General features: G+C 38.1%; 1 protein-coding gene across 1 annotated transcript in view; it reads left to right on the top strand.

The window, feature by feature from the left end:
- The window catches only part of cyth4b (cytohesin 4b), a 30,205-nt gene extending 19,558 nt beyond the window's left edge, over positions 1-10,647 (top strand). Inside the window, exons 7-13 of the mRNA XM_034686890.1 lie at positions 2,051-2,163; positions 2,453-2,601; positions 3,082-3,193; positions 3,558-3,634; positions 5,461-5,532; positions 6,090-6,244; positions 9,310-10,647. Coding sequence (XP_034542781.1) covers positions 2,051-2,163; positions 2,453-2,601; positions 3,082-3,193; positions 3,558-3,634; positions 5,461-5,532; positions 6,090-6,244; positions 9,310-9,391 — 760 coding nt within the window. The 3' untranslated portion in view covers positions 9,392-10,647. The remainder of the gene's footprint in view (positions 1-2,050; positions 2,164-2,452; positions 2,602-3,081; positions 3,194-3,557; positions 3,635-5,460; positions 5,533-6,089; positions 6,245-9,309) is intronic.
- Positions 10,648-14,135: the final 3,488 nt, after the last annotated feature.

Below are 14,135 nucleotides of genomic sequence, written 5' to 3'. Positions count from 1 at the left end.
GATATATTATACCCTTTTGATCACTGGAGAGTTAAAGCATTAATGCTTAAGTATTCCTGCGCAAATACTACTAGCTCTCAGCAGACAGTAAAATAATCCCTCTAACCATCTTGTTTGCATGTTGCTTGTTCACATAGAGGGGCATGTTTTGCCCCAAATTAATGCACAATGGCTCATTCAACTGTATGCAAACAATAAATAACAATTCATACATGTTTAGCAGGCGCAAATGCTGTGCAATGCTAGTTTTTGCTAACATGCTCAGTTAAAGGTGACATATCACGCTTTTTTCATCAATATATATTGGTCTAAGAGGTCCCCAAAACATGTCTTTAAAGTTTATGCTCAAAAAAACACTTTGAAATCAGATTTTGGTCTGCCTGTAAAGTCCTTTTCTTCAGTCCTCCTCAGAACACTCTGTTTTCTCTCTGACCACGCCCCCTCAGGAAGTGGATGTGGCCTCGGCTCTCCAGCACGTTGATCTAATGTTTACATGTTGGCTGAATATACACGGCTGCTCAGAGATCGCGTTACTTCAACCCTCTGAATCTGATCCTGACGGAGAGGCGCCTGCAGCAGGACCTTTCTGAAGGATTGGTCACAGATTTAGTGTTTCTTGTTGTTTTATTTATCAGTATGTAGACGTGTGTCTTGGTACACAGCTACGAACATGTAGCTATGTGGCTATGCTAACTAGTGCTAGCACTTATCCATGATAAATAAAAATCATCCACTAGATCTTCAAATCTGCAGACGTGGGGAGTAAAACCAACCTCTGCCAGAAAGGCAGCAGGACCTTTCTGAAGGATTGGTCACAGATTCTGTGTTTCTTGTTGTTTTATTTGTCAGTATGTCGACGCGTGTCTTGGTACACAGCTACAGCTACAGCTATGAACATGTAGCAATGTGGCTATGCTAATTAGCGCTAGCACTTATCCATGATAAATAAAAATCATCCACTAGATCTTCAAATCTGCAGACGTGGGGAGTAAAACCGACCTTTGTGTTTATTAAGACAGCCTACAACTAGCATGCCTCCCTCCTAAGCTCCTTGTTAGCACACATTTGTGCAGGTAATGAAAAACGGAGGAGGGGATTCAGTATTATTTTATACAGTCTATGGGCTGAACAAGCTCCGAGCTCTGACTCCGTGACAGACCGGATATTGTTGTTACGTAACAAAAACACGGAAGTCTGAAACGGCTCGTTTCACACACATTTACAGAAAGGTGGAGAAATCAAAACAGGGGCAGAATGGATTTTTTTCATTCTCGGGTGGTTTGTAGACAGGGACACATTTTTCAGGTAAAGAACCATTAAAAAGTCAATTTTGCATGATATGTCACCTTTAAAAACCAAGCGGCAACCTCCGGCTGCAGGAATTGAAGCCAATGCGGAAGTGTTACAAACTGCAGTTCATTAAGTGTCCACATGAGGCTGGCTCTGAAAGGACCGGAAACCACATACACACAAATTAAAGAAACCCGATCATTACAGCAGAAAAAAAACATGTTTACAGCCTGGTACAAAAAACGAGTGTAGTCTGGATAGCACATTTCTTGATCAGCAATTTTGAAGACATTAAGATTACGAGTTTTGCATTACGAGAGACACAGCTGACTTGACTGACAGGTGGGAACACTAGCTGTTAGCGAGGAGGCTCAAAGCCCACCTCTTTACCTCACACTCGCTCGACAGCAGTTTTGTTGAGTTCAACATTTCCAATATGGCTGCCGCTGACGATCGGCCTCAAAACAGCGCTTTATAAACAGATGGGTGACATCACGGATACTACGTCCATTATTTATACTGTCTATGTTAAAAACGTGCGTTTCAAAATTGTAAGTACTATTATATCTTAGGAGCATGTATTACACAAATGAAAGAGTAATCACAACTCTGCTAGACAAGTACTCCCACAGTACTCCCAGTGCATTGTGGAAGTGTTAGCTCATCAGTTGGAAAAATACTCACCTGCTGCCAACACACTGTGGCTGACCATAAAAATGTGTAGATCACTCACTGAGGCTAACTTTGTTGTGCATGACAGACAGTTCCTGTGGAGTTTCCGTCTGCCAGGTGAGGCCCAGAAGATCGACCGCATGATGGAGGCCTTTGCTACGCGCTACTGTGACTGCAACACTCAAGTGTTCCAGTCCACCGGTGAGCTTTAGCAACAATACATCTGTCCTCTTGATCATGCAGGCCTGATCAGAAGTGTGTGTGTGTGTGTGTGTGTGTGTGTGTGTGTGTGTGTGTGTGTGTGTGTGTGTGTGTGTGTGTTCAAGAGGCAGATATGTTTAAATGACCACATTATCTCTCTTTCATTTCCTCCATTTTCGTCCACATATTTCTTTACTCACTGAATTTATGTGAGCAATAATTCTGAGAACTTGATGATGTTGTTGCTTCCTCTTATTTTTGTGTGTGTTCATTTCCTCTGCAACACCAGACACGTGCTACATCCTGTCATTTGCCATCATCATGCTGAACACCAGCCTGCACAACCCCAATGTGAAGGACAAGACAACTCTGGAGCGTTTCATCTCCATGAACAGAGGCATCAACAACGGAGGGAATCTACCTGATGATCTGCTCTCGGTGAGACCTATCAGCCAATCACAGCACCGTAACAAGAAACAGGAAGTCATCAAACATATGATAATAAACTGGGGGGGAAACTGTCTATTTGCTTACTTGGAATAATGGCAACAGTACATTTGTGACTGCTTTATTAGAGGAGGTGATCAGTCCTCTGTTTCAGCTGTCCATCAGTGCAGGCTCTGTCATTCTTACTGCTTGAGAAAACAATGACATTAACTCACAACCCTCACATCACATAGAACAGAACAGAAACTAACACATACACAAAACCACAAGCAGTTTGTTCTCAGGCTCAGTTACCACACACAGGTCAGTCACAGCTATGAGTGGTCTGTGGAGGGTAGTTACAGCGTTGCAGGCTGTGGGCTGAACACAGCAGGGGCCCACTCGAGCAGAAAAAAGATGACTCAGTGTCGCACAGAGGTGCAACAATACCAGTAGTATTTCATTTTTTAAAACCATTTCTACTCCAATCAGAAATTGTACGAGAGCATCCGCAACGAGCCTTTCAAAATCCCAGAGGATGATGGGAATGATCTGACGCACACCTTCTTCAACCCTGACAGAGAAGGCTGGCTCCTTAAACTCGGTAACACACCTCTACAAATGAGTCCCTTTGATTTAATGTATAGAAAGGATGTGTTGTGTGTCTTGAACGCAGCTGAGAAAATGTTAAATATGAGATTAGAGATATTAAAAATACTCTGTGCTACTTTAAGCTGTAACATTAGGCTGAAAACAGGAAAGTAGAGAGGAAGCAGTCAGAGGATGACCCAACAGTGGAGTATACCCTCGTGTTTGCATGCAAACCAGACCACACGAGGTTATGAAGAAGTTTAGCTGCAAAAAAAACATAACCACTAAGATTCATATTACGGTCAGCTGGTTGTACTTGCGCAACTTTTCAATGCTTGTTGGTAACACCTGGAAATACCTCTTCATCTGTTTCTCAGGAGGTCGGGTGAAGACGTGGAAAAGGAGATGGTTCATCCTGACCGACAACTGCCTCTACTACTTCGAGTTCACCACTGTAAGGCTCCCAATGTCTTCTGATGTGTCTCTGCTCGGTTTATCAATTTCAAGGCTGTATTCAACTCAGAGCTTTGTTGGTCAAATAATATCAGGACCTTTAATAAGATAAGATAAGATAAGATACTCCTTTATTCGTCCCTCAATGGGGAAATTCAAGGAGATACAAAAAGGTGTACAGTACAAGAATTCCAACAAGAATATATATAGAAAAGAAATGTCCATCAGAGACGACAGCTTGGCCATAATTCCCCTGTCAGCCACCACATCCACAGGGTCCAGGGCTGAGCTGGCCTTCTTCACCAGTTAGTTCAGTCTTGCTCTCCTGTATCCTGTCCACCCATAGCAGGTGAAATAATATATTTGACTATTAAGATATTTAAATCCAACATTTTTCTTTTTAATTTCAGTGCTACAGAAATTAGCCTACCAGCCTACATGAGTCTCCTTTCTACATATTAGATGAATATGTATCCAAGTTTTCCACATGGAAAATAATTCCAGTCACTTTTCAGTAATTCTAGTGCTGATTTTAAACATAGATTGAAGGATTTTAGTCAGCTTGACACAGATTTTAACTAAAAAATTGCAGTTTTTCTGTATTTTTCTGTTGTTATAACGACCAGGTTGCTTGGTTTTCTAGAGGAGGGGACTTTTGTGGATAAATCAGCACCTAGTTAAAGCTTTATTAACATTTAACCTTGAATAAATCCCCACCTCTACACAAGAAAAGCACCTAGAGATAAGCCAGTGACAGCTCAGCTCACAGACACTCCTCTGTAATCTCCGGCGTGAAAGTGACTTATCAGATGTTTTTTTCTGTTCTAATCCCTTACTATCACATATATCTGATTTACACTACCTGTCAAAAGTTTGGAAACACCTTCTCATTCAAGGGTTTGTATTTATTTCAAAGCTATGAAAGAACATATATGGAATTATTTAATTAACATAAAAGTGTTAAACAAAGCAGAATATGTTTTATATTTTAGATTCTGTAAAGTAGCCCCCTTTTTCCTTCATGACAGCTTTGCACACTCTTGGTATTCTCTCAGTCTGCTTCATGAAGTGGTCTCCTGGAATGGTTCATTATTAACATGAGCCTTGTCAAGAGTTCATTTGTAGAATGACTTGCCTTCTTAATGTGTTTGAGACCATCAGTTGTGTTGTTCAGAGGTAGGGTTAGTACACAATGGATAGCCCTATTTGACTACTGTTGTAATCCAGATTATTTCATAGTTTTGATGTTTTCAGTATTAAACTACAATGTTGAAATAACTAAAATAAATGAAACCCATTGAATGAGAAGGTGTGTCCAAACTTTTGACTGGTAGTATAGTTGGCTTCTGGTACTGTCAAAAGTCAACACCACAGGTTCCTTTCTAAACCTGAAGGACCTCTTGTTGTCACTTGTTCTGATTATGCTTCTAAATCCTCCTATACTCAGTCATCGAGGCGGTCAAGGTGTATGTGAAGGACCTACAGAGCATGCAACTTTAACTCTGGAAGCATTAGTTTCTTTGAAATTGATGGCAAACCTCACAGTTACCACAAAATATTGAAAAAGATTAAAAGCAGTTTCAATATAAGATGATTTAGAGGAAGTTTTATCAGGTGTATAAAGATGGCAGTAAGTGATGATAACCCCATGTCTGTCATCTGTTTCTTTATCATCCGTGTGGAGTTCTCTCTAGTGCAATAAAAGTGTTTTAACTGTAAACACACACACACACACAACTGTGTTTATATGGTTCTCTGCGTCCTGTCTTAATAAGAGTGATGACTTTTTTGACCCTCATCTCTTGCCCTTCTGATTCATCTCTGCAGGATAAAGAGCCCAGAGGCATCATCCCTCTGGAGAACCTGTGTGTGAGAGAAGTGCCATATCCCCGCAAGCCGGTAAGACACCGTCTGCTCTGCATCATTTCATAAAAAAAATCCAATACACTTGTTCTTCCTAAGCACTGATACCTAGACTGCGTGTATATCACTCATGCATTATCCTGTGTTTAAAAAAAACAAACACCTTTTTTTTGAACAGCTTGAATGTATGACTTGATTGTTATCACAGGAATCCAAAGCTGAAAACATTTGTAGCAACTCTGTTTGTGGTTTTGAAATAGGTGATGGAAAAACACAAATCGCTGAGATGACCAATGTTATACTCTTTGCTGACGATGCACTGCTGTTCTTTGCTAATTTTGTCTTTGCACATCCCTTAAAATGAATTATTTTTTGCTAATGTAAAACAGTGGTTGCTAGTAATGCCATGTCAGTGTTTGTGAGCAGAAAAGACAAGTTGATGTTTTGAGGGGAGCTTTTAAATTCAGGTATCTGTTGCTGTACCCAGAGATACCCAATGCTGCATTCTCTTGTTAGTCTGTGAATGTAAAGCTAATTTTAGGAGGAAACAAGGACTTAAAATTTGATCAACATGTTGCTCTGATGTCGTCTAGTACTGTCTGGAGCTGTACAACCCAAACAGTCGTGGGCAGAAGATCAAAGCGTGCAAAACAGAGACAGACGGCAGAGTGGTGGAGGGGAAGCACCAGTCTTACACCATCTGTGCCGCCAGCGCAGAGGAGAGAGACTCCTGGATCGAGGCAATCAGGTCAGACCAAACACGCAAACATATTTGTATTTTCAGATATAGATTTATGTTCCCAAATGTGTGGAAATGAACACAAACAGAAATATATACATAACCAGACATCAAATGCATTCCATAACAATCCACACACACACACCCTCTCCTTCCAGCTTTTTTCAAAATTCCTTATCCCCAAGAAATAAGTCTGCACTACCTCGTCTATAGGCTAATGTAAAACCACTGCAGCACTTACCTCTGCAGGTTTCAAGGTACAAATCTGTCTTGAAAACATCCACACCCAGCATCACAGCTGGGTGAAGTCAGGTGTGTCTCTTCCGTTTGAAACCACACACTCACAGTTGATCAGATCTGGTATTTAACTTTGGAGCGCTGAGACACACAGGAGCATTTTGTAACACTATTTTGCAGCACAAGTAGGACAGTCATTATTCTCTTCTAAATACTAAAGCTTAAGCGACTTTGAGTATGTAAACCCTTTAAATTATTATTATTATTATAAAGTGTTTAAAGTAATAACAACTCCTACCCTTTAATGTATGGCTGTTATTTCATCTTCACAGAGTGATATAAATGACGTTGATTTGGTTACTTTAAATCAATGAAAGCATCCACTTTCTTTTAAAGGCACAGTGTGTATTTTAGCCCTGAGCGGAATAGACTCGGTACAGATGGTAAATAATATTCATAAGTAGATTTAAAGTAGTTTAGAATCACCGGAGTATAAAAATTGTCTTGTTTTTGTAAATGTAGAATAAGTGGATGGACGTCAAAAATTCCCTAGTCGGAAGACAAAGAGGAAGAGAGTGGTTGTTGTTGTGCACAAAATAACTCATATTAATAGATGTTTTGATGGTAAAAAATTGACAATTAAAGAATCATACTTGTCATGCATCACTGCAGCTTCTTGTTGTCAAAGGCCACAGTAGTTTCAGCAATTTCCCCTACGAGACGGGTGAGCAGGGGGGCGTTTAAATCTTGACCCTGACTGCTTAATATTCCAATTTCTATGCACTGTACCTTTAAGGGAAGCAGCATGAAGTATTCAGGCATTCAGTCAAATTTAAAGATTTTATTTTCTAAAACAAACAAAAAAAGGAATGGGTTTTACATTCAGCGATGAAGTGCATCATTCACTCTCTAGCTCTGGTTTTCTTTGGCATTTCACTTACTGAATGCTTAATGTTTGTGGCCCTAGTTGCTAACTTCTGTCTGTCATTTGATGCTGAATTGGTAAAATACAAAAACTTCTACAGAGCTTTCATCTGAATAAGCCTGACTGCTGTGTCTAGACGTGATGCCATTATGTGAGTGAGCGAGGGAACAACTAACTAACTAAGGAAAAAACTAAGTAATGAACTAGTTAAGTAACAAAGTAACTGACAATGTAGGGAACTAAGGAACTAACAAAATAACTAAGAAAAAAAAAAAACTCACTAATTAACAAACTAAACAAAACAACTAACTAACGGACTAACTAACTGATAAACAAACTAACCAAGAAACTAGCTATGTAACAAAGTACCTAACGAACTAACAAACTAATCAACGGGCCAACGAGTTAGCTAACTAATGAACAAACAAACTTAATCACAAAATAACAAACTAACTAAGAAACAAACTAACTTACAAAGTAACAAAATAACTGAGGAACAAAATTCTAACTCATTAATTAACTAACTAAATGAAACTAAGTAACACACTAACTAACTAACTAACTAACTAACTAACTAACAAACTAACTAAGTTACATAATAACTAACAAAAAAGAACAAACCAAAGAACTAACAAACTAAGGAAATAACTTATTAACGGACCAACGAGCAAGCTAACTAATAAACACACAAACTCAGTCACAAAGTAATGAACTTACTAAGTAACAAACTAACTAACTAAAGAAAAAAATAACTTACAAGGTCACGAAATAACTAAGGAACAAAATTCCAACTCATTAATTAACTAACTAAATGAAACAACTAAGTAATGCACTAACTAACTAACAAACAAACTAATAAACTAAGGAACAAACTAACTAATGAACTAGCTAAGTAACAAACTAAGGAACAAACAAACTAATGAACAAACAAACTTAGTCACAAAGTAACAAACTAAATAATTAATGAACTAACTAACAAAAAAGAACAAACTAATGAACTAACAAACTAAGGGAATAACTAATTAGCGGACCAACAAACAAGCTAACTAATAAACACACAAACTTAGTCACAAAGTAATGAACTAACTAACTAACAAACTAACTAACTAAAGAAAAAATAACTTACGAGGTCACGAAATAACTAAGGAACAAAATTCCAACTCATTAATTAACTAACTAAATGAAACAACTAAGTAATGCACTAACTAACTAACTAACAAACAAACTAATAAACTAAGGAACAAACTAACTAATGAACTAGCTAAGTAACAAACTAAGGAACAAACAAACTAATGAACAAACAAACTTAGTCACAAAGTAACAAACTAAATAATTAATGAACTAACTAACAAAAAAGAACAAACTAATAAACTAACAAACTAAGGAAATAACTAATTAACGGACCAACGAACAAGCTAACTAATAAACACACAAACTTAGTCACAAAGTAACAAACTAACTAACTAAAAACTAACTTAACCACAAAGTAATGAAATAACTAAGGAAGAAAATTCTAACTCATTAATTAACAAACGAAATGAAACAACTAAGTAACGCACTAACTAAATAACAAACTAATAAACTAAGGAACAAACTAACTAATGAACTAGCTAAGTAACTAATTAATGGAAAAGCAAACTGTCACAAAGTAACAAACTAAGTAAGTAACAAAATAACTTACAAAAAACAACAAACTAACGAACTAGCTAAGTAACAAAGTAATGAAAAAACAAACTCAGTAACAAAGTAACTCACTGAGAATTTTCATGTGAAGGACCATAGTTTTTAACAGTCCATCTCAGCACATTTGGTCCTCATAAAAACTGAATTTACACAAACACACACATACATTAACAAATATTAATGCTTGCGTAGGTCACTTAATAACTTTGATCTTTTCCCCTTCAAACAGAGCGAGCATCACCAAGGATCCTTTCTATGACCTGGTCTCAGTCCGAAAGAAGAAGGTGATAAACCAAGCCCCCCAGGACTGAGCAGCCCGCTGCCCCCTTCGTGGACATTTGTAGTGCTTCACCACTGTGGGACGTGGTGCTCCTTTAAAAGCTGCAGTTAACACCTGACTGTGCGAGGACTCTGGAGGCTAGACTGAAGCTGAACGTTTAAGTCTAAAAGAAGAACTTCTCTTTCCACTTCTCTTTTTACAGACTGAACTTAACCGTGTCAGAGGTGGAAAACAGTGACTCATTTTTTGATGCTCTGTGTGTCAGCAAAGACTGTCGGCTAGAATGCTGTTGAGATGACTGAATGTTTTGTCTGCACGTGTAAGGACATATCCAATCCAGCTCAGCTTTATTTGTTTTTGGACCTTTCATGCATAAAAGGACGCAGCCCGAAGAAACAGACGGAAAATTACACTGATTCATAATCTGTAAAAGACTAAGGCAAGACAGGTGGTAATAAAATGCTTTGAAACAAAAAAGTGAAATAAAGACAGGAAAAATGATGGAAAAAAATGTAGGGCCTAAAGTCAAATTTAAATTGAAAAAATGTAATAAAAATACCTGCCAAAAATAAGTAAATAAACAAACAAATAATGGACTAAATAAAAAGAAATAATACAATTAAATATATTGATTGAAACAATAATTAAACTGTAGACATGTTACTCCAAATTAGAAGCAATATTAAAAAGATAAGTCTTTAATTTAATGTTAAAAACACAGAGAGAGCTTTTTGTTTTGACGTCAGAAGTTGGTGAGATCCAGAGTTTTGGAGCCTCAAAACAGGAAGCTCTCTCTACAAAGTATATGTCTATATTTCAGGTTGCAGAATCTTGCCATGTAGTTATTGCAGCTCTAAAACCTTTGACTATGATGCATTCCCTTTTGTCTATCCTATAAGGTTTGATTTGCAGGGTCAAGAAGACAAACTAATGAGCACTGGATATTTCTCTGCTCCCTCTTAAAGTTCTCATTAGGCTGAGATACGGAAGAAAAAGAAAAAAAAATGTTCTGTCCAGTGGACCCTCATTTCTTGCATGGCTTCATTTTTGTACATACTGATGTATTTCAGACATTTCTGGGAGATATTTTGTTGTTGCAAAGTTTCTAGAGATGACCTAGAAAACCTGTTGTTCTCAGACCAAGCCTGCTTTATTTCTGTCTGCTAATCTACTGTGATAAGTGCAATATGCATACTAACCATTTTGATTCAACTCCAAAATGTACTCTGTAAATAAGATGTAATTTTGATGAATTTATTATTTAATAAAAAAACGTTTTCAGAAGTTTGTTGACATGCGTACCGGATCCTGTTTTTTGGGGTTTTGACAGCTGTGTTTTTAGCTGAACGCTCCCTGAAACCAAGAGACCACACCTCACTTCCTTATTTACTGCCTCTAAGTGTGTAAGTGTGAGCTTGTTGAGATGCTCACTTCACATCCTTGTTGAGGTACTTTAAGGGTGGCCAATGTTGTGGTTTGATGCACAGTGACAAAAAGACGCCTAAGAAGCTGTCGGACTTTGTCAAACAAGCAAAATGTTTGCAGTTTCCTTTGACCTACTTCATTTGATATATACTGGTATACAGCAGTTAGCTCCAATGAGGACATTTGATTGAACATTTTACAACATGAATGATTTTAAAAAGAAGAGTTGAGGAGGAACCAAGAAAGAAAATATAACAAACATAACACAGATAGCTTGGAAAGAGAGGATCTATAATATCAGGAAGTAAACAAACTGCCTGTGTGCTTCTCCCTGGAGACACAGGCAGAATGTGCCTTTTAATAAAGGTGTTAATAAAGTCAATGACTACATTTAAATAAAAAAGATACTCAGTAAAAATAACTTGACCTAATTTCTTGCTTGCAGTCTTTCAGTAAACCCTGTCTATAAATTCAAGCGAGAACGCCTCTTCCTGCTGCATCTCCAACTTCCTGTTTCAGTGTTGCACCACATCCCCCCCTCAACCTTCCCCCACAACTCGGCCCTGGTTCCCTGCAGACCTGTGGTCACAAACACTCAGAGAAAACAAGCCGAAGAAGAGAGGACGAGGGAGGCAGCTAGTGGAGGGTTTGTGCAGTGCAACCTGTAATATTGGAGGACTACAGTGCCTTGACACTAGAGGGAGCTCTCATCAAAGTGATGCCAGAAGCTTGAAATGACAAGGATGGAAAACAAAAGCCCATTCTCAATATCCTCCCTGAACCCTGAACCCTGAACCCTGAACCCTGAACCCTGAACCCTGAACCCTGAGCCCTGAGCCCTGTACCCTGAGCCCTGAGCCCTGAGCCCTGAGCCCTGAGCCCTGAGCCCTGAGCCCTGAGCCCTGAGCCCTGAGCCCTGAGCCCTGAGCCCTGAGCCCTGAGCCCTGAGCCCTGAGCCCTGAACCCTGAGCCCTGAGCCCTGAGCCCTTCTTGACTTAACTGGTGTCACCTGGAAAGTGATGGAGGGCAAGAGGCTGTAAGGGCTCAAACTGTAGAACTGGGAATGGGAGAGCACTTTGAGACTTCTCACATAACCTGCATGACATCACCAGCTCACCTTAGCAATAACAGGAATTTTTATTGCACAATTTTTACTCTCCTCAAATTCAAGGCGCTTAAGGGACTGACTGACTGCCATGTGATCCAGGCTCTTACGATACAGACTGCTTAACCACACAATTTAAAATATACACATCTGTGTGAAGATAAATAGATTAAGGCTGTTTTCCATATTTATACTTACAGGCAAACTTTTCTTGCCCGTAAATTTAATTACAACTTTCATGCTTCTTTTTTATTGTCACACTTTTTTAATTTCATGTTCAGCGCTTGTTTACCCTTCCAAGCTTCTGGGCTTCCCCTGGGAATCCTGTGTTTCACGTCACAATGCTATGAACTCTGGGTAATTCCTTTACGCTAAGTCTGCAAAAATGCCCACTTATGGAAAAGGGGGCATAAAGGGCTCAAAAAGTCTGAGAGGGATCCCTCACACACTTGATGATTTGACAGTAGGACAGACCTAAGCCCTCAAAGTCAGTGAGTGTGTGAGGGTGGACATTGAGATTGGGCCAATCTAAAACCACAGACAGATTTTTTTTAATCAATTTTAGAAGTGCAGGATTGTTGAGCATTGTTCATGCTAAAATGTATGGACAATCTTAAACATATTGTAAGGTTTTTTTTTTAAGTTGTCTTTAAAAACAAAAATTACCTACAGAAGAAAAAAACAAGACAATCAAGACAGACTGTTTGTAATATTTGTAGTCAAATGAAATAGCCAACTGGTGCCAGATTAAACTTTTCTTTGGAGGTTAAGAGACAAGCATGTAGAAGATAGAATCAGCAACGTTTGATCACTTTGTCCAACAGCATCTGCACATAAAAAGCCATATTAATTCAAAAAGCAGTTCATTTTGTGAAACCTTTTATTGTAAACTGAACACAAAGGTCCCACATATTACCTTGGTGGACATAAAAATAAACACAGCATCATTTTTTTTTCACAAATAAAACACACACCACAGAAAACAAGGATTGTAGAACAGTACAGTAAACATATAACAGGACAATGATATCTTGACACTGCAGCAGAGACATGGGTGAGTATTTGTAAACCTTGTTTTGGTTTGATTTGGTTAGAATGTCTGACTGAGAAGTTATTACAGGAAAGATTATATCCTATTTTAGGATTCTTGAGGATCTGAGAGGAGCCAGGAATATTGAAACTTTTGAAAATTGAATAAATCAAAGACCCATGTATCTAGTCCAGCTTTTATGTACGTTTTTTTAAACACATTTTAATTTATTATTTTAATGTTATTTAATTAATTTTATATTTACTTAAATATTCTATTTTCACACTTAAATTTTTATTATCTAATTACTATTTTTTTTATTTCTATTTGAGTGTTTTTTTTTTTATCTTAAGACTTTTATTTTTACCTTTTTTTATTGTCTTAACAAGTCATGTTTTATCTTGTATTTACTATTTCTCAGCAATTTCCCTTTGGTGTCCATTTATATACATTTTATTGGAATCGGTGTGCATTAGTCTCTACTTCTAAATCAAGCGCTGTGAAGCACTTTAAATTGCATTTGATTTGGGGCACTGGTTGACTAGCGGTCTAAGCGTCCCACATATAGAGGCTACAGTCCTCGTCACAACGGTCGCCAGCTCGACTCCCGGCCGGTCGACCATTCACTGCATGTCCTCCCCCCACTCTCTACTCCCCACATTTCCTGTCACTCTTCAGCTGTCCTGACAATAAAAGGCAAAAAAGCCTTAAACTTAAAAAAAAAAAATACATATTCATTTGATTTGTATGAAAGGCGCTCATTGAATAAATCTTTATTGATTGAGCTTGATAAAAATTCTTATGTAAAACATCTGTATGGGGAGCAAAAGAGAGGGAAGGATTGGTCGAACTGTAGGGCGCTGTAAATGGGCCTTGGCCTGCTAATCACATGACTTACTTAAAGATCCACTGGATCCACTGTAAACTCTAAAATACTGGCTGAGGCTAAAACATGCATTCCAACACTGGGTTCCCTTTATCTGAAAGGGTCTTATGCATCCTTGGATATTTTTACTTCACCCTACTTTATTTATTTATTTATTTATTTATTGATTATCTAGTTCACATTTTTGTCACTTTTTATTGTATTTATGTATTCATTTTTTTTAAAGGTTTAATATTTTAGCATTTTATTATCTTAGCATTTCATTTTATTTTGGTGAGTTTAATTTCCTGTGTTGAGTTTTAACATCTTATGTTTCCTCCAATGTTTCC

This window comes from Notolabrus celidotus, chromosome 7, assembly GCF_009762535.1.
Source record: "Notolabrus celidotus isolate fNotCel1 chromosome 7, fNotCel1.pri, whole genome shotgun sequence".
NCBI classification, from domain to species: Eukaryota; Metazoa; Chordata; class Actinopteri; order Labriformes; family Labridae; genus Notolabrus; species Notolabrus celidotus.
Note: the sequence above shows the minus strand (reverse complement) of the source record. Positions and strands in the feature narration are given on the sequence as shown.